This window comes from Pleurodeles waltl, chromosome 8 (genome assembly GCF_031143425.1).
Source record: "Pleurodeles waltl isolate 20211129_DDA chromosome 8, aPleWal1.hap1.20221129, whole genome shotgun sequence".
Lineage (NCBI taxonomy): Eukaryota > Metazoa > Chordata > Amphibia > Caudata > Salamandridae > Pleurodeles > Pleurodeles waltl.
The window spans coordinates 420233022-420257902 of NC_090447.1; the positions used below are offsets into that span (position 1 = coordinate 420233022).

Sequence of the window (24881 nt, forward strand, 5' to 3'; positions counted from 1 at the left end):
AACACTCTTGGTGCAGTTGTTATTCCGAATGGCAACACCTTGAACTGGTAATGTATTCCTTTGAATACGAACCGTAGGTACTTTCTGTGAGAAGGGTGTATTGGTATATGAAAGTACGCATCCTTTAGGTCTAATGTGGTCATGTAATCTTGCTTTTTGAGCAGTGGAATGATGTCTTGTAGTGTGACCATGTGAAAATGGTCCGATATGATGTAGGTATTTAGTGTCCTGAGATCTAATATTGGTCTTAATGTTTCGTCTCTTTTTGGAATTAGAAAGTACAGGGAGTAAACTCCTGTGTTTTTTTGTTGTACTGGTACTAATTCTATTGCATCCTTTTGCAGTAGTGCTTGAACTTCTAGTCCTAAAAGTTCTAAATGATGTTGTGACATTTTGCGTGTTTTGGGGGGGATGGTTGGTGGGAAGTTGTGGAATTCTATGCAATAGCCATGTTGGATTATTGCTAATACCCAATTGTCTGTTGTAATCTGTTGCCAAGCTTGGTAGAATTGGCTTAGTCTTCCCCCCACTGGTGTTGAGTGAAGGGGTTGCGTGACTTGAAAGTCACTGTTTAGGTGGAGGTGTTTTTGGAGTCTGGAATCTTCCCCTACTCCTTGGGAATTGACCCCCCCGATATCCCCTGAAACCACCCCTTTGGAAGGAACCCTGATATGGTGTGGTTTTTGATTGTTGGCTGGTGGTGTCTGTGGGTTGGCCACGAAACCCCCCTCTAAATGGAGTTTTTCTGAAAGTGCCTCTGCTCTGCGGGGAGTAGAGTGCGCCCATGGCTTTGGCCGTGTCTGTGTCCTTTTTAAGTTTTTCAATGGCTGTATCCACTTCCGAGCCAAACAGTTGTTTCTCGTTGAAGGGCATATTAAGGACAGCCTGCTGGATTTCAGGTTTGAAGCCTGAAGTGCGTAGCCAAGCGTGTCTCCTTATGGTGACAGCAGTGTTGACTGTTCTTGCTGCAGTATCGGCTGCGTCTAGTGAAGAGCGGATTTGATTGTTTGAGATCGTTTGTCCCTCTTCCACTATTTGCTGCGCCCTTTTTTGGTATTCCTGGGGAAGATGGTCTACGAGAAGTTGCATCTCGTCCCAGTGTGCGCGGTCATATCTGGCCAGCAGCGCTTGTGAATTTGCGATGCGCCACTGGTTGGCTGCCTGTGACGCCACTCTTTTCCCTGCCGCGTCAAATTTTCTGCTTTCTTTGTCCGGAGGTGGGGCGTCGCCAGATGTATGTGAATTTGCTCTTTTGCGAGCTGCCCCTACTACCACAGAGTCGGGTGGTAACTGTGAAGTAATAAACACTGGGTCTGTGGGTGGTGGTTTGTATTTCTTATCCACCCTTGGGGTGATGGCTCTTGATTTTACGGGCTCCTCAAAAATTTGTTTTGCGTGCCGTAACATCCCTGGTAGCATTGGGAGACATTGATATTGGCTATGTGTAGCCGAGAGGGTGTTAAATAAGAAATCATCCTCTATAGGATCGGAATGCAGTTGGACATTGTGGAAGTCTGCAGCCCTAGCCACCAGTTGCGAGTATGAGGTACTGTCCTCTGGCGGTGACGGCTTTGTGGGGTATGACTCGGGATCATTGTCCGGCACTGGGGTGTCATACAGGTCCCAAGCGTCTTGATCCTGATCGTCATGACTTATGGTAGTTTGCGCTGGTGAGTGCATTTGTGGCGGTGTTTGTGCCGGCGATGCCTGTGGAGGAGAGGGCGGAGGCGTGACTTTTTTAACCACTTTGGCTTGTGGTTGTGTGTCATCCTTTGGAAGTCCGATCTTTCTTTTCCTCATGATTGGGGGAAGGGTTGATATCTTCCCTGTATCTTGCTGGATGCACAGTCTCTTTTGTGTGTAGTCCGATTCTACACTTTGGAGCTCTTGTCCAAATTTGTGCATTTGACCACTTAGTCCTTGTTCCTCTGAGTAGGATGAAGGTGTGGTATTTTTCGGCGCCGAGAGAGAATGTTTTTTCGGTTTCGGCACCGACAGTATTTTTGTTCCTTTCGGCACGGATTCTCGGTGCCGATGTCTTTCGGTGCCGGTATCTTGTTTTTGTCTCTCGGAGCCGCTTTCTCGGCTCCGAGGTTGCTCCATGGCGGTCCCTCGACCGGAGTCGGGTGTCTTCGCTATGGGCGTGCCCTTTTTCGGCCCCTTCGACGGGTCGCCTGATTTATGGGTCGAGCCATGGCCTGTTGGCAGTGGCGTCCCCTGGGCTTTTGGTTTGTCGATGGATTTACTTTTCGACGTCTTACTCACAGTTTGTTGCTGTTGTTCGACGTCGGAGTCTCCGGATTCTGATTCCGGAACCGAGAATGTTTCCTCTTCGTCGTCGAAACGTTGTTTTGTCGACGTGGACGCCATTTGGTGACGCCTGGCTCTTCGGTCCCGGAGTGTTTTTCTGGACCGGAAGGCTCGACAGGCTTCACAGGTATCCTCCTTGTGCTCGGGGGACAAGCACAAGTTACAGACCAAGTGCTGATCTGTATAAGGATACTTACTGTGACATTTTGGGCAGAAACGAAACGGGGTCCGTTCCATCGGCTTCGATGTCGCACGCGGTCGGGCCGACCAGGCCCCGATGGGGGATCGAAACTGCCCCAAAGTCTTCCGATGATCGGTGTCGATGTACCTAACTATCCCGATACCGAACGGAACAATACCGACGCTTTCTTCCGAGATTCTGACTAACTTTCCGAACCGAAACACGGAGCGAAAAGGAATACGTCCGAACCCGACAGCGGAAAAAAACAATCTAAGATGGAGTCGACGCCCATGCGCAATGGAGCCAAAGAGGGAGGAGTCCTTCGGTCCCGTGACCAAAAAGACTTCTTCGAAGAAAAACAACTTGTAATACTCCGAGCCCAACACCAGGCAGCGGACTGTGCCAAACATGTGTATCTGCAGCAACATATGCCATCGAACATAAGTGATTTTGTTATGGTCAAGTCAAAGTCCAGAAATCAGCCCCAATTAGCTGCTGTGGTGGGGCCTGAATCACAGGGCGAACGAACTTCTTCACATACTTACCTAATGCTAAATGTTTTTTTAAATAATAAACGATGACACAGTGAAATGAGTATGTGTTGTCAACACGAGGTTAGATTTATCTAATCTTAGGAACTGGGTGAGGAAAAGATCAAGGGTAGATTCGTCTTAACTATTCGAACTATAGAATCGTAAGAGGGTTTATTTTCCTTTTCACATCACTGTAGGTCACCAAACCACTTTTGGGACAACAACTCCAGAGATGGTGATGGGGGCACCTGGTACACCTAGAGCATAAGCCTTGCTTCTTGGGTCCTCTTCGCTGCAGAAACTGGTCTGGGGAAATAGGTGGGTTATATTCTCATGATTATAACAGATCCAGGAATGTTATATGAATATGTACCAAGAGGCTAAAGTAACAATATTTGTTCTGGAAGGGACATCAGTCTTTACAAAAAAGTACCTATCCAAGGGCACCAGCAATATGCAACAGGTGGACTAAGGTCCCAAAGACTGACTTCTATCATCATTAAAAGCCCACAACATTTACAAGGGCAATGAAAACAATGCCCAACGTAGTGCACCATATGTCTTGTTAACACATACTTTCTTCTAACAAGATTGCAATGAAAAAATATGAATCACACACATCTCCTTCTTATGGGAAATGATGCATCTGTGTGCACAAATGGCACTCTCAATTGAAGAACGTCAGGCCAAAGTAAAATTAAAAGAGCAATGCTGACCGACTAGTTATATAGTAGCAGCAGGATTCACCACATACTCCCAACACACAAATGCAGACACTAGATACGACTCAAATTTTTGGTTGTATTTATTGAAAATAATTTGCAGATACAGAATTTAAAATCAGAAGGTTTGTTAACAGAAAAAGGAAGATATTAACAAGATAGAAAAACTTAATTTATAAATGTACTGAAATAAAGCAATTAATTAATAGCATATATTCCCTTATTACAAATGAGTTGGAAGCAAAAGCTTATAAAATTATTTTGTGCCCTGGTGACCTTATATAGTAGTGTGCAGTGTGATTTGTATGGACAAATAAGTGATTAGAGCTGTCAGTCGACCAGGAATAAAACAAACACTTTATCAAAAGTATTTGTGCAATTAAACAAAATATATATGGCTATACACCATGTTCTGTTTACCAGGCTTTAAATACCAAAAGTATAAAACTATTTGGATTAGAAAAATAGGTGTGAATTTTACAAATGCCTATAGAAGATCTCAAGGATGCGTGGTTAAAATGCTGGTACAGAGTTCTGTGGTCTCAGTGATTAGACAGGAAGAATTAAAGCCATTATTGTTGTTACTAGTTAAATATTAAAGCCATAACAAGATTGCAAATAAGTTTTAATAAATATTCCTCTTCGTCTCTAGCATTTTACAACACGACCGAGCTTTTTTGTGGCAAGTGCTTTTTTCAGCTTAAAAGGCCACCTATGCAGATCATTTTTTATGGATAGTTTTTTCTATTGAGCTTATGTCCCAGTTGCTTTGCCTCTAAGAGTTCCACAAAATTGAAAAGTTTTCCAGTCTGTCAATATTAATGCTTCTAAATAAAAAACAGAGCATCCACTTTCAAAAAGGATTAGCAACGTACAAAAATAATGTGGTCCAGGTAATTACAGTATATTTTAAAGTCTTGAAGCCACAAAGCATACTGGCATTTAAAAAATATAGCACTGAACAACATACTAGTTGCTTGCCAACGACTGGTGGATAGGTGGCTGGAAACAACGGACATGTTCCACAGGGGTGCCTTCTCCATCACCAGATTTCAGGTACTTGTCCAAGATGGTGAAGATCTCATCGTTTAGTATCTGAAACTTGCGAATTCTCTCCACCATTTTCTTCAGGGGCTGAAAAATAAACTCAGATGCTCAGGAGATATGCGACAATATTTTAGTACTGAATTCTAACACAGACCTATTATTGTACAATGACGTCTGAGGGTACATGAGCTATTTGAAAATGGCAACAGTTAATCTTGGCTAATTTACCTGAATAACAGATGGGTGAGAACATATGGGGAAAATGAAACAACGAAAGTCTGTATAAAAGCGTGAATGCATTTTAGCGAAATAGGACACATGCAGGTGACCATTCCACTCTGAGTAACGTTGGTTTCCTCCCTGCAGAAGACTGAAGTCTTTGAACGATCTTCATTGTCATGGGTAACTACTAACAAGTGCACAAGCTCGAAAATCCCAGCGCCTCTCAAGGGAATAATTCTTGAGTGTTTCTGCAAAACGAATACTTAGAAGCGCAAAACACACTTGTTCATACACACGGAACTGTGAAATTGACAACGTGCAGTGAAGGACCTTTCCACAGTGAGAATGGCAAGGGGCACCCCGAAATTAAGGAAGGTGTTGGGAAAAGAGGGTTCTCAAGTAGGAGTGTACAGGAGGGAAATTAAATGTGGAAATGCACACATATGTTCAATTTCCACGTGAGTAATTAATGCAACGCCACATGCAAAAATAGTTATAAATTTGAATACTCAATTATATCTACCACAGTCTTAAATGCCCTCGACTACTCCCATAGTTCCTTTAGAAATCCAGAAAAGTCTGAAATTTGCTTCAAACATAGCAGTAACCCACTGTGAGCAAAATTATTTTTGAATTGGTCTCAATGTCTACAGTCGTTGCACTAGATGGTGATGCATGGACCGGTGAATTGAATTTTCCACAACTGTCATTAGCTATATGCTAGTTACGCTATTTCGTTGACATTTTCTCTTTCTTTGGGCGTGTGGTATCTCCAGAATGTGCTTTTAAGTGTTCAATTCTGCAGTGGTAGCTGGGGGATTTCATGGAGGACAGTGTTAGCTGGGTGTGGTGGCTGAGCTGTGCTTTCTATTAAGCGCTTAAAAAAACTAATCGTTTATGTTGTTTTTCTGATAATTCATGCTTTGCACAAGATAAAAGATTACACCTCAACTCACCCAGTAAAGTGAGTTAGAAACTGACGTGCTCTTAATGACTGAAGTGGTGTGGTCAGATGATTCTTGCAAGGGGAGGTGGATTGCAGAGTTTACCTCATTGTAGAGCGAGTATCTTACCACTAAGAGTAAAATTCAATGGCTCTCTCCTGGAAAAAGTCAAGGGTGCTGACAATGTAGTACAAAGGCCTCATTCGGATGCGGAACGACCAGCGACATCAGTGTGCTGAAGTTGTGTGCCATCTTGGGAGCGTGCAATTGGTGCAGAGGCAGTCACATAGGAAAAGAATGACGCTGAGATAGGTGTTATTTTCAAGAGTTAAGGGGCCAGCACTGTATGGAAGCGTAACCAGAAAAAAAACAGATGTGATCATAACGTAGATGTCTAACAGCCATCTTGACAAAGTGAGGGCACAGAGCAGTTACATTAAAGGGAGGTTTGTGTTTCGAGTTGTCAGTGCTTGGACTCAGATCCTGTGGACCATCTGATCAGGGACTAAAGCGTAAATTAAGAGATACACAGAGTACAGAAGGATAACCGAGCACATGTTGAGTTAGATTTTAAAGTGTTCAGATACAATGAAAATGAGTAAAGCACCATATTACACGCGAAAGAAAGTTGTATAGCTCCAATTTTACATATCCTTAACTTTCAGGTCTGGCCTGATAGAGATTATAATTATCTGGTATAGCAGTAACGGACACAAAAAGATTAAACGCCTAGTGCAAGTCTCTAAAATATTCTGCAGCTAGTAAAGAAGAAGAGGCGCGTCATATCGTCTTGTGCATAGGTTAAAGTCTGTGGGTGTGACATAGAAAGTGAACTATAAGAAGAAGCAGTTAAAATGATTGACATAGTAACCAGAAGGTGGTCATTTTTAAGAAGAGCTCAATTGTACAGTAGTTTAAAATCTTGTCAGACAAAACAAGAACAATGGAAGCATTACTAAAAATAAATGTAGAATTTAATTGGTGTAGCAAGTACAATGTTAAATTTGAATTGCTGAAGAATGCGTTTTCGAAGGCACAAAATATGCAGATTTTTCAACGAGGCAGAAAAGCATTTGTGGTCACGGATGCTAATTCAAAGTTTTTAGGTGCTGTTCTGTGGCAAAAGTCGGAAGACAGAGCGAAAGTGTTAGCTTTTGCCTTTAGATCATGAACGTGATCTGAATTTAATTATTCCATTACTGGAAACTAATGATATGTTTTTGGAGTCAAAACTGACGACAATTACTTGTTAGAAATCTTTTGTGTGCAATGGCCTAGCTGTAGTCTCTGCAAGGATTAGAGAGTGGGTAGTAAATCTCCAAGAGTACACATGAGGGTGAGGGCGAGAGGAAACACTTTACAGAAGATTGTAACATGGTAGAAGATTGCTTATGAAAGTTGATTACGGAAAAGGAAGACGATAAAGATAAGGGAGAGGACGAGGAATGTGTAATGGAAAGAGCTTGTGTGGAGTTAGATCTGAAAAGGAGTGAAAGGACAACATAGTTACCTTCTGTAATACACTTTCGGGTGGATACTCGATCTTACCGTAGATTCCTTCCTCACCTTAGATTACTCCCTACGCACCAGACTGGAACTTCAGCAATGCTCCTGCACGCTGCTAAGTGGCAATAGGCAGCTCCATGCTTTCTCAATACCACCTAGGAAGTGATGGGAGTGGAGCAGCGTATAAGCACCACCTCTGGACGCTGATGTCTGTTTCTTGCTCATCTTTTTCCACAATCTCAGAAGCGAAGCATGAGCAATTGTTACTTCCAGTGTGCAGATTTCCAACTTTGGAACTCTTTAGATGTTAAAAAGAGACTACTCCACAGAAGAACATGGAGATGTGAGGACACTGAAGAATCTGTGTTAGACAGAGCATTCACCAGAATCAGTTTTACTCAAGGTAGGAAACTTGTTCTTCTGATGGATGCTTCTAACCACGGACTCTTCACCTTCGAATAGATTACAAAAAACAAGACCACTCTAGGTGGAGATTCTGTAGAGGGGATTCACACAAATAAGCTTTGCAGGACTGAGCAGGTAAAATAGTCTACCAGCTGGAATTGGCTGTCAGTACAGTACTGCTTTGTGATTGTAGGTATTGTCGCCACATTGCAGCCTGGCAGATGTGCAGGACAGGCCCGCCACATGTCAAAGCAGGGATAGCAACCTTATCCCTGATGGAATGGGCTCTCCGTTCCAGCAACTGCTTCTTGGCTAGTGCATAGCAGATGTTAATACAGGGGACTATCCACCCCTAAAGACTCCATTTGTGCCTTCCTTTTTGTCACACCAGAGAACCTCAGAAAAAGCTGATTGTCCACAGAGTGCTCCTTGGTACAATCAATGTAAAAGCTTGAAGTCCGGGGGCGTGGCCAACCAAGATGGCCAACTAGTCGCCTCTCACGATGCTCCTCCTGGCCATCAATGAAATCCTGACTCCTCAGCCCTGATACAAAGCTATCGTCTCCCAACCCGTTTTTACTGGGGAAGCGCCAAGGACATCCAGGTCCAGATTGTGTTTGCCGAGGTGCAGCTGGGGACTCTTGAGAACTGTGCCAGCTGCCCTGCACAGTGCTGACTGGGCAGCGGAGAATTTCCTGGTTCCAGATTGGTGTGCAGATCCACAGTCGAGACAGGGACCTGGGCGACATCTGAGAGCTCAGCCATGCTGCGGAGTGTGCTTATTACGGGCCGCTAGCAAGCTGCAGAGGACTAGCTCAGACGACGACCGACCTGGGCCTGCTGTGTTGAGAGTGGGCCTCCTAGGGGATGGGGCCTGCGCCGGCAGTGCCAAGAAAGTGTGGCGCTGCCCTCTAGGGGAATTCCTTGACCCGGGCAATGTGTGTGCTGAATTGAAAACTGCCTGGGATGCGTGAGAGGATACAGCTCTACAGTAGAGACAGACCAACAAGTGGCGGACAGGCGGAATGCGTTGGGGCAGAACACTTGAATGTTTGACCTATTCCCTGCATAGCAATGCCTGTGAGGGACAAGGGCTCCCTGACTTGTGGTTTCTGGGAGCGAGTGCCTGGGGGTCTATCAAGACGATGGCCCCGGACAACCAAAAATCTCACTGGGTGGATTGGACTGCTGCATAGGGATCAAACTATCAACCCTAAAATAAGGTACCTCGCCCTCCCAGGCTATATCCTCCCCCCCTCTGGGGGTCCCAATACCTTATACCCAATTGGGTGTGCAGTGGGATAGGGGGGCTTAGCCACTATGCCATTATGCCAGAGCCTAGAGCCGCCTGTTGGATTCTTGACTACTGGATAGGGGAGCGGCAAATTATCTGATAGGAGTACCCATCATGTTGGATGAGTGACTAAAGCACTGCCTGGGGCTGCTCCATGGGCACTGGCTGGAGGTGCTTGTGGTACCCCAACACATTATTCTGGGAGTGTAAGTAAAATCCAGGATTCCTGGCCTCCTGGGCCACAGATTGGTGAAGGGGAGTCCGTAGGACAAGTATGGTGGTGAGGGGGAGCCTCCTGGTCCCAGCTCGAAAATCATGGTGAAAGACAAAATGGCCTGACCAGGCCAGTCCAACAAAATCATTATTTACACCCAGGCTGTGCCAACGGGCAACCCACCCACTGATGTAGTGTTTAAAGAATCTGCGTCAACTCCCAAAGATGCGTCAGGCCAGACCCCCTTGCTATCAGACTTGACAGCGGCCATCAATGGCTCCAGTGCAGAACTAGCTACCAAGACTGTCTTGGTGGCCATAGATGCTAATCTCCTTTGAATGGACCTCCGGTAAGTGGTAGACCGGGTCACAGAGGGCAACGTGGGGGAATTGCAGACGGATGTGACTGCATTGCAGGATACCATCTCATCCTTACATAAACAGATGGAGGAACATATAGAAGACTCCGAAAGGAGATCCCAGAGAAACCATCTACGACTTCTAGGATTCCCAGAGAGGGCAACGGGACAATCTGCTGAATTGTTTATGGAAGGCTGCATCACCGGCACCCTGCACTCCTAAAGATTCTTCAAATTCTTTATGATAGAGCGGCTCATCGGGCCCTGGTTCCCCCATCTCGGCCAAGTGCACCGCCACATGCTCTCATAGCATGCCGCTTCACCTTTAGAGACTGGGATGCCATATTACAACATGTACATGTGCATGGCCCACCTCAATTTGAGGGCCAGCCAATCTCAATCTTCCCTGACTACACCTGGACAGTGCAGGACCAAAGGAAGTCTTTTTTTTAGAGGGCAAGAAGCGAATGAGACCCTTAATTTGAGATACAGTTTGATGTTGCCTGCCAAATTGTGGGTGATCCATGAGGGGAAAGTGCTTTTCTTCTTCACATCGGAGGAAGCAGGTGACTGGCTGCAAGCATTACCTGGGGGTATGGCCAAGAATCCACATAAAAAGATGTGGTTGTCACAACTACAATGAGACATCCGGCCCAATCGAAAAAAGGGACAAGACAAAAGATGGATCGTGATACCCTGGCCGCAGCAGGCAGAATTGTGGGTTTCCTGGTGGCATCCTTATGACCGAAGGTGGGCTCCCGAGACTCTTTTCAGTGATGCAGGAGTGACCCAGGAACAGAAAATTACAGTACCATCGTTGGTCCCTTGTAAAGGACACACATGGAACTATGAGTACTGTTCTGCTGCAAGAGGAGGGCGCTGATGAAGAAGGGTTCTCACAGCCAGGGGAAGTCGCTGGGATCAATGATTCACATTCATTTTAGGGGGGTAGATGGACAATATATGTTCTTCGTTTTTGATCATCCTCGTAATCATACTCCTACAGACTGAGGTTGATACTATATAGAATGCTGAGGACTGATTGTATATGATATATTAATAGTAATAATGGTCTGACAAGAGCTCTAGAGAATGAGAGGGGTTCCGGTACCCAGGTAGTGCTTAGCCCCACACCACATGCTGTGCTCCAGCCACTAGCACAGCTTGAAGTTCCTGGGCTACGAGTATCGAATAAAGTTATTCACAAACATGGGTATGGGGCAGGAGATGCCAGTTTACATCGTGCCTAGTTTTGGAAGGAACAAGTTTGCAATACTGCCCAACGGGTGAGGAGAGTCGGAGGGAAGTTATGTTTTGAGAATTTTTCAAGTTTGGGGAATCAACCGCTGCTCTTGTACCAAACCTATCTATCTAGAACCTATCAATATGGTGCTCTGTGAGATGAGTGAACTAGCTTGTGCCAGAGGATTGTGTGGCTGTTTGATTTGATACTGCATAAAGATGGTGACTGAAGTGTTCAAATTAATGACCTGGAATGTCAGAGGTCTGGGCCAACTGGAGAAGCACTGGAGAGCGTATGCCTTTATAAAGCACTATCATGTTTCCATTGCCTTTTTGCAAGAAACACATGTTTGGGGAGACTGTATCCCTAGTCTCTGGAAGAGATGGAAGAGCAACTGTATGCCACCTCGTACTCCGGATTTGCACAGGGATACTATGCATAATCTTAGAAGCTTGTCATATGTCTATCATGCCACACAACAGGAGGGACTGTGCCCTGTTTTTTTTGGACATAGAACAAGCGGACAGTTCTGTAGACTGGGAATACCCCTGGTGTGTTCTGAGTAAAGTGGATCTTGGCCCATGTTATAAAGCCTGGATCAAACTACCATATACTGACCCGGGGTATGCATGGGTGGCCTGGTCTCCAGTATATTCCCACTATCAAGGGGTATGTGTCAGGGCTGCCCCCTATCGGCTCTCCTATTTGCACGGGTCTTGAAGCCAATGGCGGTGCTGGTGGGATATGCGCTGAAACCATAGTGAATTGAAGTGGGTGATAATATCCAGGTGATATCCCTATACGTGTATCTGCGGAACCCGGAATACTCAGTCCCCAATACTTCTGAAGTATGTATGAGGGAACAAATTGGCTTACCTTTGCTCAGGGAGCGGAGATCACTTAAGGTCCCCCATATAGAACTTTACTTGATGATAGCACACTTACTTCTGGACCCAGAAGATAACTAGGAAAAACAGCTGCTGAAATGATCTCACAGGGACCGCCCGCTCCTGCTCGGCTCATTAGTGGTGGGTGCTGCCACCGCATATGCCCTATACAGTATGACAGGCGTGTCGAATATGGGAAACAACAGTCAAGAGGGTGTTGCGATGTGCCCCTTATGTGAGGCTCATGCCGATCTAGGATCTAAAACCGTTTGAACAAATTGCAGAAGTGATGTCACGCAGAAATGGAAAGATGGAGGCTGTGATGTGTAGGGAGATTTATACTTTGGGGGGGTGGAGGGGCAATTTTTTAACCCGGGAAGATGCATTCGCCTTTGCACTCGAAACAGTGTAATATTTACAATACTCAAAACTGCCCGTGAGAGCCTGGAAGATTTTGCCTTGCTCACCAGACTCACAGATGCTAATATCACTCCTGTCCTTTACAGGAGGGCGCAGACTGATCTCACATATGCACTGGACACTACGAGAAGACTTGCCTAAAATAACACCAAACGTATGTGGTGTGTGAGAGGATGCCCTGGGGGAACTTCTATATGCCTGGTAATGGGAAAAAGTTTATGCTGGTGTATAAAGTGTTAGCTCTAATGCGTTGTTTAAATTATTTCAATACAATTTTATACACCAGACGTATCTCTCACCAAAAACCTTGTATTATATGTACAAGCACCTGCTGGATAGGTGCAACAGGTGTGGGAGCCCTGCAGCAGACATAATCCATGTGTTGTGGCATTGCGCTTTTTTCCACCGTACTGGTCGAATGTAGTGGGGTGTCTCAATAGGGACACGGAGTGAGACCTGCAGCTCACACCCCACAGTGTACTGCTAGGCCTGATACCGACCTCGGACATCAAGAAAATGAGTAGGACATTTCTCTTACTGGGTCTCCTACTTGCAAAAGCCACATTACAATATAATGGTTGGAGGCTACTAACTCACGGTATTCAGACGGTTTCCGGGATATGTTGGAATAAGCTGTGGCAGAGGAAGTTTGACTGAAACATGTGAGGAGGGATGAGAAAGCAGAAGATGATCTGGCTGCACAGACGGCAATGCTGGCTGAATTGCGGGATACCCGGGGATTGGTCTGAGTGCTGTAGAGATGACATGCGTGGACTTGGTGTGCTAATTTTAGAATGTGTTAAACTACTGGAAAACAGAATATGGAGTTGGCTGTGGACCGAGCTGGTATTGAGTGAACTGGAAACAGGAGAATAAATAGGAGAAGGTGCCTCCTTGGTACCGCAGTTCTCCTACTTGAGGGACCAAGTGCACGGCCTACGGCATTGGAGGGGATCGCAGGACTCAAAGTGTTTGTGATATCCTAACAACAATAAAGACTGGGACATGTCTTAGAACAGCGGACAATGGGAGCAGGGGAGGGAGTTGGGAATTGTCTTAATGTCATCTTCGTTTCTCCTAATTTGAAGTATACAGACATGCTGATGGCTTATAATGTTTTGTATTTCTACTGTGAAAATAAATAAAATATATAAAAGCTTAAAGTCCTTTTGAGGTCCAGTCGATGAAGCCGCTCTTGGTTTGACAGGTGGGGGCAATGAACACAGACGGGGTGATAGACTGTCTAATGTGGAAACGAGTCACAACTTTAGGCAAGAACGCCACCAAAGTTCTTTACACCAATTGGTCTGGGAATAAATGTGATGTTGGGTGGTAGCACCAAAAGTGCCTGAAGCTCACTCACGCGGTGAAGTAATTGCAGTGAGGCTGTTAGCCTTCAAAGTCAAGAGACACAGTGAGCAGCTATGCATCATAAACAGTTTGGGAGGAAACAATTGTGAAACCTTTTACTTACCTCATCTCTACAGGTGAGCTAAAAAGCATGGTTGATCCAGCAACTGTAAAAATGCCAAAAGGGCCATCAAATAACTTTTAATAGTGTCCGCTCCAAAGAATTGGTGGGCTAAAGACAAAACAAATAAAAGAACACCTGGCAGCTTGGCTTGTGAAAGGTCAATTTTGCAGCTATTACACCTGGCCACAAACCTTCTCCAGCGCCCTGCATTAATTGGCTTAGTGTAAGGGCATCTGGAAGCAAGGGTGACACCCATCACTTTTGACGGCCGATCAAACGCAGTCCAATGCCTCTGTTCAATCTTCATGCATATAGAAGTGTAGATTGCACAGATTCGGGTGCAGGACTCTTCTCTGCTCCTGAGACAGAGAATCCTGTTGAACTGGAAACTTTATTGGAGGACAGATTCTCACACCCAGAAGTTCTGGGTATGTCACCCTCCTGGCTCAATCCGCAACTACTAACATGACTAGGGCCTTGTTGTGTGATTTTGGTTCAGAATTCAGGGAAGGAGAAGCAGAGATGGGACATCTTACAAAAGTCCCACTTTCCATTCCAGCATGAATGCCTCTCTTACTGAGCATTCTTGCAGAAGCTCTAGGCGCACTAAACATTTTGAAACTGCATGTTCTCAACAATGGTGTAAATATCTAGCCAAGGTTCCCAATACTGATGGAAGATGCCCTGCACCACCTCAGAATGTAGATACCATTTGTGATCTGCCAGCCACCGCCTACTTAGATTGTCTGCTCTGGTATTCAAAGACTGCACCAGGTGATTTGCGATAAGGGATACACACTGAGGCTCCAACCACCTCCAGAGGTACATAGCCTCCTAGCACAGGACCCACCGTCCCACTCTCCCCAGCTTTTTGCTGTACCACATGGCAGTGTTTTTTTTCCGATGAGAACCTACATCAGTCTTCCCTTGATGGATGCTCGGAAGGCCTTCAAAGCTAGATAAATGGACTGTAAATCCAACAGACTGATATGGAGCCAGGCTTCTGTCGGAGACCAGAGCCATCTGACTTCCACCTCCCCAACTCAGAAGTGAAGCATCCATCACCACCATCAGCACTGGGTGGGGAATGGAGAGGGGAGCGTCAGGGCCTATGGCATTCAAGCACCCACCACTGCAAATCATGAGTCACCTCTTCCATAATTTTGATGGCATCCAACAGATTTCTTTGTTGCTAGGCTCACTGGAACTTCAGATTCCATTGCAGAGCCCATACAGGTCACTTGACATAGTCAACCAGGAAGATCCAGGAGGCCAAGAAGCCTCAGAGTTGTTCTCACCAAGGTCCAGGACTGAGGCTGAAATATTGGGAATGTCCTGGACTTGTTGCAGCAGAGGGAACGCTTTCAACTGCATTGTATTTAGGATAGTTACAATGGATGGCAGCTTCTGCAAAGGAGCCAGGTGCAATTTCGGCTAGCTGATCATGAGCTCCAACAATGACAAGAGGTTCATCTGGAGGAGGTCTATGATTGACTGTGGTGAGGCCGCTTTCAACAGCTTTTTTTCGAGGTAGAGGAAAACAAGCACTTCCAAGCTCCGAAGATGTGGCACGTCCACTGTGATCACATTCTTAACACCCACGTTTAGCCAGTGAGGACGAAGAAGACTACAGTGAACTAGAAATGCTCCTGAACGACCTTGAACCACAGGTGATATCTGTGGGACTGCATGGCAGGTATAAGAAATTATACGTCATGCAGAACTGAGTACACCATCCAGTCAACCACGTCTACAGCAGCCAAGTACTGGGCTAGCATGAGCATTTTAAATGTGTCCTTCTGCAGGAAGGAATGCAGAGGTTGAATTGGTTGGATGTGGGGGGAATGTTTGGCATAGACAAAAGAAAGGATAGGGCATAGCCATGCTGACTGATTTGTATGACCCATCTGTCAGATTTCATGCTTTGTCACCTGTTAGAAAATACAGAATTCTGCTTGCCACAGGATGGATGTGCGCTGATAAGGGGCAATCTAAAACGGCATGATGGCTTTGCTGCAGGACATAGGGACTGGGAGGACTGTATCATTGCTGGCTTGGCATTGCAGGCCAGACCCACGTCCCTGGCTTTGAAAGGACCAGGGTGACTGCTGCAGTGGTTTGGTCAACAATCACTGACTATATATCATCCCATTTACTGTCCTGAAAATGCCCTAGGGCAGAATCAGCTTTTTCACCACAAAGGTGTGAACCACCAAAGGGCATACCTATGAAAGAAACTCAAGAAAATCCTGTGGACATGGAAGCGGAGCTCAACACTGCTGCCAGCCACCCTCTCCGTGCAATCAGGAGTTCAAAATGTTTAGTGGATTTGGCCATTTCTTGACCATCATGAATTGTTTTAACCAGAGAGGCTCTAAGGTGTTCTGGGACATGAAAAAGTTGCACTGGCTTTGTCCAAAAGGGTATGCATGTGGCGACCAAACAAAGAGAGTGCACTGAGCAAGCTCAATGCAAGGCTGGCTGAGAAGAATATTTGCTTTCCAAATGCATCAATCCTCTTGGACTCCCTATCCAGAGAAGTTGTGGGCAATATGTTAGGTTTCATCTTACTAGTTGAAGACTGAACAACTAGGCTTTCTGGGGTAGGGTGTTTAGTGAGAAAATATACAATACAGTATATTAGTAAGGGCCTCAGTAAAAGGAAGCAAGAGTTCAAGTGTGGCTGGCCAGGCTGCAAAACGTCTGTAAGAATATTAGTCTTTGTCCTGACTGAAGGCTGCTGCAAGTGACCTCAGCTGCCCATTGGACCATTACTGCAAATGATGCACTGTCTTTCATTTCCGAGGTCAGAGTGAAAAATTCAAACATTTATCAGGGGTGGTATCCAACTCATTGGCCTCTTGTAAGTCCATATAAAAATTGTCCTTGTTATAATGAGGGGAATTCACCACTGCCTTTCCACAATCATCATCTCCCTTTGGTGGAGTACCTTGTTTACAGTCAGAGCCACAACAATAATGGAGCCTCTGCCGGTGTGTCCACCTTGGTAGAGGCACTGGTACAATCAGGCTGTATGATGACCAGTTGTGGTTTAGTAATTTTAACAGTCCGTCACTGGTCGAGGTTGAGCTCAAGTCAGTTTGGGGTCAGACATTGGAATCAGCACACAATACTCTTCTAGGACCAGTGGCATTGGTACTGGCTTTGAAGGAGAAAAGCTCAGCACAGGTCCTGGAACTGGAGTAGACCAGAGTCAGTCCAGGACCCGCAATAGGTGCTACAGGGTAGGACGGCACTGGGGTGGTTCCTACGTGCAGGAACACAATGGGAGACCCTAGGGAGCCAGAAGTGCGCTGAAAATGTGCAGCGTGCCCTCTTTGAAGGCCTTGATTGGCCAGCCCTCGCCGATGGCCCTGGAAACTCTGGGCACACTGGTATCAGTGGGAGAATCTTCTCTACAACTTGGGACGTCTAGGGGAACAGACTAACATTGTGATTCCCTCCCCTTGGGTACTGAGTGGCAGCTTGTAGTTGTGTTCTGCTTCTCTTTTTTATGTTTTTGCTTGGATTTCTATTTCGATATACTAGAGGACTTTAACCTCAAGGTTGACCTCTTGTGGGAACATTGCTGGGAACAAGAACAAGCCCTTATGCAACTTTCTTATGTTCTGCAATGTACTGCTTAGTTTCTCAGACCCAGATCGTCTTTAGGTGCATGATAGCACACTTAAAGTAAGACTTTGAGTTGTGTCTTGACCCAAACAACGGACACATATCTTGTGCGGGTCTATGAACAACATCTGTTTTCTACAGTCATGGCAAGAACTGAAACCTGTAGCTTTGGGAGGGGACATAATTTCTCTAGCACACTGGACTTTGTTTTTAGGAGTTGTTGGTAAACGTGCGAATTCGGGAGTGGAGCTTTTGGATCCATGTCGGAAGGCTCGAAGACAGGAACTGAAGTCAGTGCACAGGGTGGTGCTTATATGCAGCTCTGCCACTCTGTTACTTCTAGTGGTGTGTCAGGAACATTGCTGGAAAACATTATTAGATCCACTCTGGTGGCTGGGGAGTATTCTAAAGTAAGGAATCTGCAGTTAGAAGTGGGCATCAGAAAGAGGAGTTAAACAATAATACAATTCTGGCAGAGTGTTAGGATTGAAGATAATTGGGAAGAGAAAGAAAAGATAAGTGATGATTATAAAACTAACTGGGTCATACCATGGGGTAACAGAAAAGGATGGTTTACTTTTAAGTGAGACCAAGTTCATTTGCATACTAACTTATTCGAGATTGCTCAAAACTGGCATTTGGGTGTTGTAAAACAAGACTTCCGGTAACTGAGCAGAAATCTAGAAGTAGAGAGGTTTGTCTAGAATTGTGAAGTGTTTCACAATAGTGATTAGATAAGAAAAACCTGGAAACCCCCGTGAAATGTTGGACATTCACCAACAAACCATGGGAAAAGTTGCTGTTGATGTTCTAGGACTATTGGCAGGGGAACATGAATTTCTCTATCTCTTAACTAGAGGATTCATTCTCGAGGTGTCATCAAGTGTCATGTGTAGGACAAAAGTTTAAAAGGTGTAGTCAAATGTTTGGGAGGAATATTCCAGAGATCAATATTAACTAATAATGGAATACAGCCCTGCTAGAGGCAGGTGGTGGATTCCCTAAAAGAAGTGTGTGTTTAGTTATCTGGAAACAGAGTGGGGGGGGGAGGTTTAATTAAAGAGAGCATCCGCTGGCAAGAGTGAATGATCGGTCATGGAAGAAGGAGTTGCCGGACAAGGTTGGTAGCTTACAGCCTCTCTTCCCTTTCAAAACATGGAAAGCTAATTCAGGGATAGAGAGCTAGATGTGATGATTTCTCCTGGGTGGATGAAGAGAGAGAGGAGAGAGGATAGAGGGGAGAGAGGACAGACGGGAGAGAGGATAGAGGGGAGAGGGGATAGAGGGGAGAGAGAGAGAGAAAGTGTGTATGAGAGATGAACAGAGAGAGAGGATACTCCACTACAGAAGGAAAATGTACTGGTATGAAAGAAATGAGTGTGCTAAGTTTAGAGGTTGGGTCAGACTACAGGCCCATGTGTGCAAATCAAACTGGTTCAAATTCAGAAAGCTTTTTGGTGTAGCTAATTTATTCAGGAATGCTGTAGAGAAGCACAATGGTAGGATTTTGAATCTATGTCACACAAGTGTGTGTAGTTGGTGTAGAGAGTTTTCTGAAGAGGAGAATGGTGTGTATTCAGCTCCTGGGAAGGATGGTGGAGACAATAAGACAATAATTATTCTGGTGGTTCATCCAGGAGTGACCTATACATATAGGAAAGATAAGCTTCAAGGAAACTAGTACACACAGATGATGACGTCTCCTATTTTAGTACTGTATTCTTCCTGATTTTATCTCCCTATATATTGCATGTTCTTTTGTATTTTAATGCACACTGCATTGGCAGCAAATGTAAAAAACCCAAAGATATGTTGGCTAATTACAGATATGTTCTAGACCATTAACAGTTAAACAATCATTGCAACAATGACACCAAAATGTTTTATTGAAAACATTACTCTCTGAAATAATATGCACTAGCCCTTTTCTGAAACACTGGCATTTATCATCTCTCCAGTGAACGTTTCTCCTTGAATGCAACATAATCCTGAAATTAAGTTAGCTAGGTGTGTCTAGCTGAGTTAGTTTCTGGCATACAGCTTGGATATTTCTAAAGATTATTTTCTGAACACCCAACATACCTGTTTTCTAAATGCCTGTACTCCTGAATCCAGCAATGGTTCTCATCTTCTTTTAACCACACCAGCAAAGTGACCTATTTAACCAACAGCAAATTACTTTACCAGAAGTGCTGCAACCTCTCATGAATCGACTGGAGACCCAGTTTGGTCCTAGAGGAAAAACCATGAAGGATTCTTATACCTTGATCTCTGGCCACAGTGGTATCCTCAACCTATCTCACACTGGAACCTACCAAGAGGTAACATGGCAAAATCGCTTGGGATTGGCCGTTCCTTTTGGGGCAAGGCTCAGTCTGATTGGCTAAGGAATGCGGTCCAAAGTAGTTACCAGTGACCAAGATAGATTCAAAGATTTGGGCATTCGACCCACCACTTTTTGTTATTTTTGATGTAGGCAAACAGTGAGGAATGGAGGACACCTGCTGACTCCTTGTCTGAATTGCCCATCAATAAACCAAGGCAACGTACATTTTTTTTAACCAAAGTCAAAGTTCTCAATGTTTAACCTACCACGCTTTTAATGACTTCATCTTTGCCATCATGTTTCTGCACTTTCAGTAAGTGGTAAGAGAAATCAAGAACATCAAAGCGGCGATGCTGCCCCAATAGCACAATGATCATGCATCCGGCCCAGTGGAGCCCATCTCCAAAACACTGCCTGCGGAAGACACAAAAAAAGCAAGAACATTTTTTGAAAACTAGAAAGGTCGTTCAAAGATGGAAAATAGACAATATACATAGGAAATAAGCACACTTCAATGTATATGACAATGAAAAAAAATCCTAATATCGATTTTGAACATTGCGTAGCACAATTCTTAATAAATCAACTGGTGCTACACAAGTTAATCTTTTTTTTTTAAAAGCACACCCAATTAAACAAGTGTTTCCCATGCGGTACATATTGAATCTTTCAATATATCAGGATTATGTCCCCTTAGAAGTCAAACTAGGTTGTCAATCATTTTTATATCACCTTTTTGCTAGCATTTTTAAAGATCATTACGCTATTAAGTACAGATTGAAAAAGAACTATAATATTATCAAAGAACGGAACCCCCTTAAATAATAAAACAACATCCAACAGCTTAACCATAATTCCTCTAATGCTCTATAATGATGCTTTTACATAGGGAATTACAGACGGGTAACAGTGAATAACGGAGATGTTTATCACAAAGGTGTTCTGAGTGACGCAAAATAGATGACAGAGAAGCTTGAGTTGTCCAAGATGTCACCAAGAACCCCTCAGTTAAAAACATCCCAGTTATTCACTTATTACCCATCTACAAGTTTGGTTATGTCTGATCCTTAAAATCATCTAACCATTCTTTCGACTGCTATGCAGGAGCAGAAGAGTAATGTGGAACCGTACATAATATGCCTTCTCCTCCCTGTCCCAGATGTAAAACAAACCATAACTGGTCTCCAGCCACCTAACCAACTACCATCTTTCACATCTCATCCCTTCTCTCCTGAAGCTGTGTTCTCTGCTCCAACAACCTGCAGAGCTCACACACCCTTACCAGAAAGCAACCTCTATGTCATTGATCTCACCAGTCTATGTTTTCTGCCCAGCTGTGGGGCATTTAACTACTACTTTGTTCTCTGGTGATGTGATGGACTGCCATCGAGTAGTGGACCTGCTGAAATTGCACCATATGCAAGTTTGAAGCTCTAGCCTGTGTTCAAGTCCCCTGTTTGAAAAAAGGCGGTAGAATCTCATGTGACCCTTTCTGCTACATAAGCAAAATAATCAGTAGTCAGATAGATTTACACATGACAATTCAGTAAAAGAGGCAGTGTAGCCCCGAGTTGATACTGAAAGACTATTTATTTGTACTTAAGTATACTGACCACCAGACATCTGAAAGAGTCTCATTCTATTGTTAACAGATTACAGAACAAGTGTACCCCTTCACCTCCTGGCAGGTCACCAATTACTTCCACTTAACATTCAGATTTTTATATTCTCAAAATCAATCATACAATCCTATAGTCAAACTAAGTGGTTTGTACTTGGCTGGATTAAAAGAGCAAACAACATATGTTTCCATATAGCTTGAACTCGTCTGCCACCCATGTACAGACCCTACATGGGGTCCCCCTTTATATTCAGTTCATCCTAATACAAGCCATAAATAATGACTCGTAGTAGGACTCAGAAGGTGTGTGCTTATTTTTATCCTAACCTGGTTAGATGTGCCTTTTTAAAATCTAGGTTCGTTAAATTGTTACAGTATTGCTTGTAAGGGGAAAGTCCTTTGATCTGCACACTTGCTTTGTAGTCAATTCGAAAGAATACTTTATAGCCAGGATGCACAAACCTAGTGTCTAAGGACACTGCTTGACTGGGCGGATAAGATGAGTCTCAGAATAGAAACGTGTAAGGCTAAATACTGGTGTCTCGTCCTGCTAGGAATGAGAACAATGTCAAGTGCTCCCTGCTGCTGTCAACCCAAGGGACACTTCACTACAAGCGTTGTCAATACATTTTATACAACATCCGTTTGTTCAAGGTAATAAGCTTAATTTGAACTTCTGAAACAAATACTTATGACTACCTGCTGCACATTATTCAGTATCATAGTTTACCTTCTAGTTGTGCGATCTGATACTTTGTTTTTATAAATGGAAATTAAGAGTGACCAAACGTTTTTTTAAAGATTTAAGTCTTGGGGACTTTCTGCTGGAACATCAGTTAAGAATTCTGCAGGATTACTGCATGGAATTGGTGTTACACTGCTAAAGGAGGAATGTTGGGGTGACTGCCACAAATTCTGTGTATTTTAATTTTTACCAATCTCCTGCTCCTTGTTTGTACTACCTCATTCAATGTTTCTACTCATTAGGGTGAAAGCTTACAAAAGGCCTTGTGAAAAGTGCTATCTTTCAAATGTATTGCTGAGTACAAACTCATATATGCAAATAAGTTTTGCTTTTCTTGATAAAAGAGATACCTCACAGAGTCACTGTGGTGGTGAAGAAACAGACAAGGTGTAATGAAACTGTTTACATGCTTAGCATGAGGGATTATGATGCTGATAGCGTGGTCTCTTTGGACCTCGATCTGTTAGGTGACTATTGATGAAAACATTTTACAATGCGTTGGTTTTATCAATCTTTCCAAAATGTACACGCTAATCTGAGAACAGGAATACTTACTCCACAGTAAACTCGTGGGCTCCAACAGGAATACAGTAGACAAACTGCATGGCGCTCCAAAGACGGTGAAATTCCACACACTCATCCACATGCATCACACCGTTACTGGGTAGAGGTCCTTGCCAAATCGGATCATCCAAGAAACTCCGAACCCTGGTCAGAATGACTTCAAACATGGACAAACCACAGCAAAGGCGTTCCTTCGTCAGCAAATCCCCTTCTCTTGCTATTGCAATTTGCTATGTAAAAGGAAAACAATAGGTTGCGAGGTGAAATGCCAATACAGACAAATGTTTTTTTAGTAACATTGCTAACATCAATGAAGAGTGTAAGAATTTTTTTTTTTTAATATTCAAGTAACGAAAACGAGTGCATCTGCAGGTAGCCCGGGCTTATTGTACGGTAAACTAATTTACAGGAATTATCAAGAAATATAAAGCCAGATCCTGACCTTAAGATCCAAGCCATTATAAACATATTTACACTTTTTTTGCCAACAATAATGTAATGTTTAATCAATACTATGGCTATAAAGTAATCTGGAGAAAAGACTTATAAACCACAACTTTATACAGCGTCTTTAAAGCCACGTTTGCAGTAAGCATGTTTGTTTTCTAAAACATTTATAGGCATTTATTCAATAACAAACAAAGAGAAACACAAATCATTGTATTAACAACATTAGGAGAAATCCTACTGTCAAAATGCACAGTGGACTTGCGTCCGGCAGTGACAAAATCATAAACCAGAGCTTACCCCCATATTCCAGCAATCCAGTCCTGTTGGAAATGCTCTTGGACAGGGTTTCCATATTTTTTGATATTTTTGGAGACAGCCTCTGGCCTCGTGAATAGGTTGCACCAAGGTGAGGCATCTGTTCATGATCTGCTGGCCCGATCAGGGGTTGCTAGCTCTCTAAAGTTAGGCAATAGCTCCCTGTGCGATGACAAGCTCGAGGTGCAATAGGACTTATATGTATCGAATGACATCAAGGTCATCTATCATGTGTTGCAGGGCCAGCTTAGGGAAAGGCATTATTGGTCAGCTGACAACTCTAGAGAGAGGCTCAAAAGCCCTTCCCCCACAAGGGCGGGGAAAAGAGTGCCATTTTGCGCTTTGTAACTGAAGCAAAGGGGGTGGGGGTGATTTCAATCTCATTTTCCATAATCTTCCCTTGTTTAGGTAGATCCTTAGTAAATATTTGAACTCGATTAGGCGGTGACCACTTCTCAAGTCTGTCACAACACCTACATCTGCTTCCCAAGCCTTCTGAACAGTTGAGAAAGAATCTGGGAAGTTAAGGCCACATGTACAATCGCAACATTTTGTGAGTTCCTAATTGCAATGGTTGGTGGCTTGCAATTAAGAACTCACAAAATGCAATGTACAACAGTGTCTAAGACACTGTTTGCGATTTCCAAATGGGCCACAAGGGACCTGCCTCATCAATATCCAGGAGGCAGGTCACAATTTGAGATACATTTGGAATGGCCTGCACTTACAGGGATGGTGGCCTGCTGAGGTCGGCAGACCACCATGTCTGTGATTGCTTTTTAAATAAAGCACTTTGTTCCTTAAAGGAAAACGGGATGCATTTCAAAATTAAAAGTGCTCTTTTCATTTTTGAAGTGTTGGCAGTGGTCCGCGGGACTACTGTCTGCTCTTAAAAAACGTTGGTAGCCACATTCACAAAGGGGAAGGGTTCCCTTGTGGACCCCTTCCCATTTGCGAATGGGTTACCACCTCTTTCAAAGAGTCAGTAAAAGATGAATGTTTTGCGACTCCATTCTGGTCGCAAAACATTCATACATGATCCTGCGACTCGCTATTAGGAAGGGACGCCCTTAACATGCAGCATCCCAATACTGACTCGCAAACCATATTTTAAGATTAGATAATTGGTTACTGAATAGCAAAATAGGGTGGGTACATGGCAAAAGGCTATTTAGCGGTCGCAAACGGCCCAATTTGCGATTTGCAACTGCTAAAAACATTTGTACATGCTGACCATGTTGTCTAATGTGAGATGGAGTTTGTACTTCATTTTGTCCACTAATGCTCTAGTGGTCGGTTTGTTCTTCCAAGATGTTAAAGCTGACAAGCTCATTACAGTATTTTAGCTAAGCGCATAACTCATGCTACAGCTATGAATATAAATTGAATACTGTGTGGCTCAAAGTCTTGCTGCATATCAGAAAAAGTCCGGAGGTGATACTAAGTGAGTACACTTTTTTAGTTTAG

At 44.0% G+C, this 24881-nt stretch overlaps 1 protein-coding gene across 2 annotated transcripts in view; it reads right to left on the bottom strand.

The window, feature by feature from the left end:
• Nucleotides 1-3811: 3811 nt before the first annotated feature.
• CYFIP1 (cytoplasmic FMR1 interacting protein 1) overlaps nucleotides 3812-24881 on the bottom strand; it is a 546797-nt gene continuing 525727 nt past the window's right edge. For both annotated transcript variants that reach the window (XM_069204288.1, XM_069204289.1), the window contains exons 29-31: nucleotides 22641-22879; nucleotides 19986-20133; nucleotides 3812-4880 (exon numbers count right to left, since the gene is read on the bottom strand). In XM_069204288.1, coding sequence (XP_069060389.1) covers nucleotides 4716-4880; nucleotides 19986-20133; nucleotides 22641-22879 — 552 coding nt within the window. In that variant the 3' untranslated portion in view covers nucleotides 3812-4715. The remainder of the gene's footprint in view (nucleotides 4881-19985; nucleotides 20134-22640; nucleotides 22880-24881) is intronic.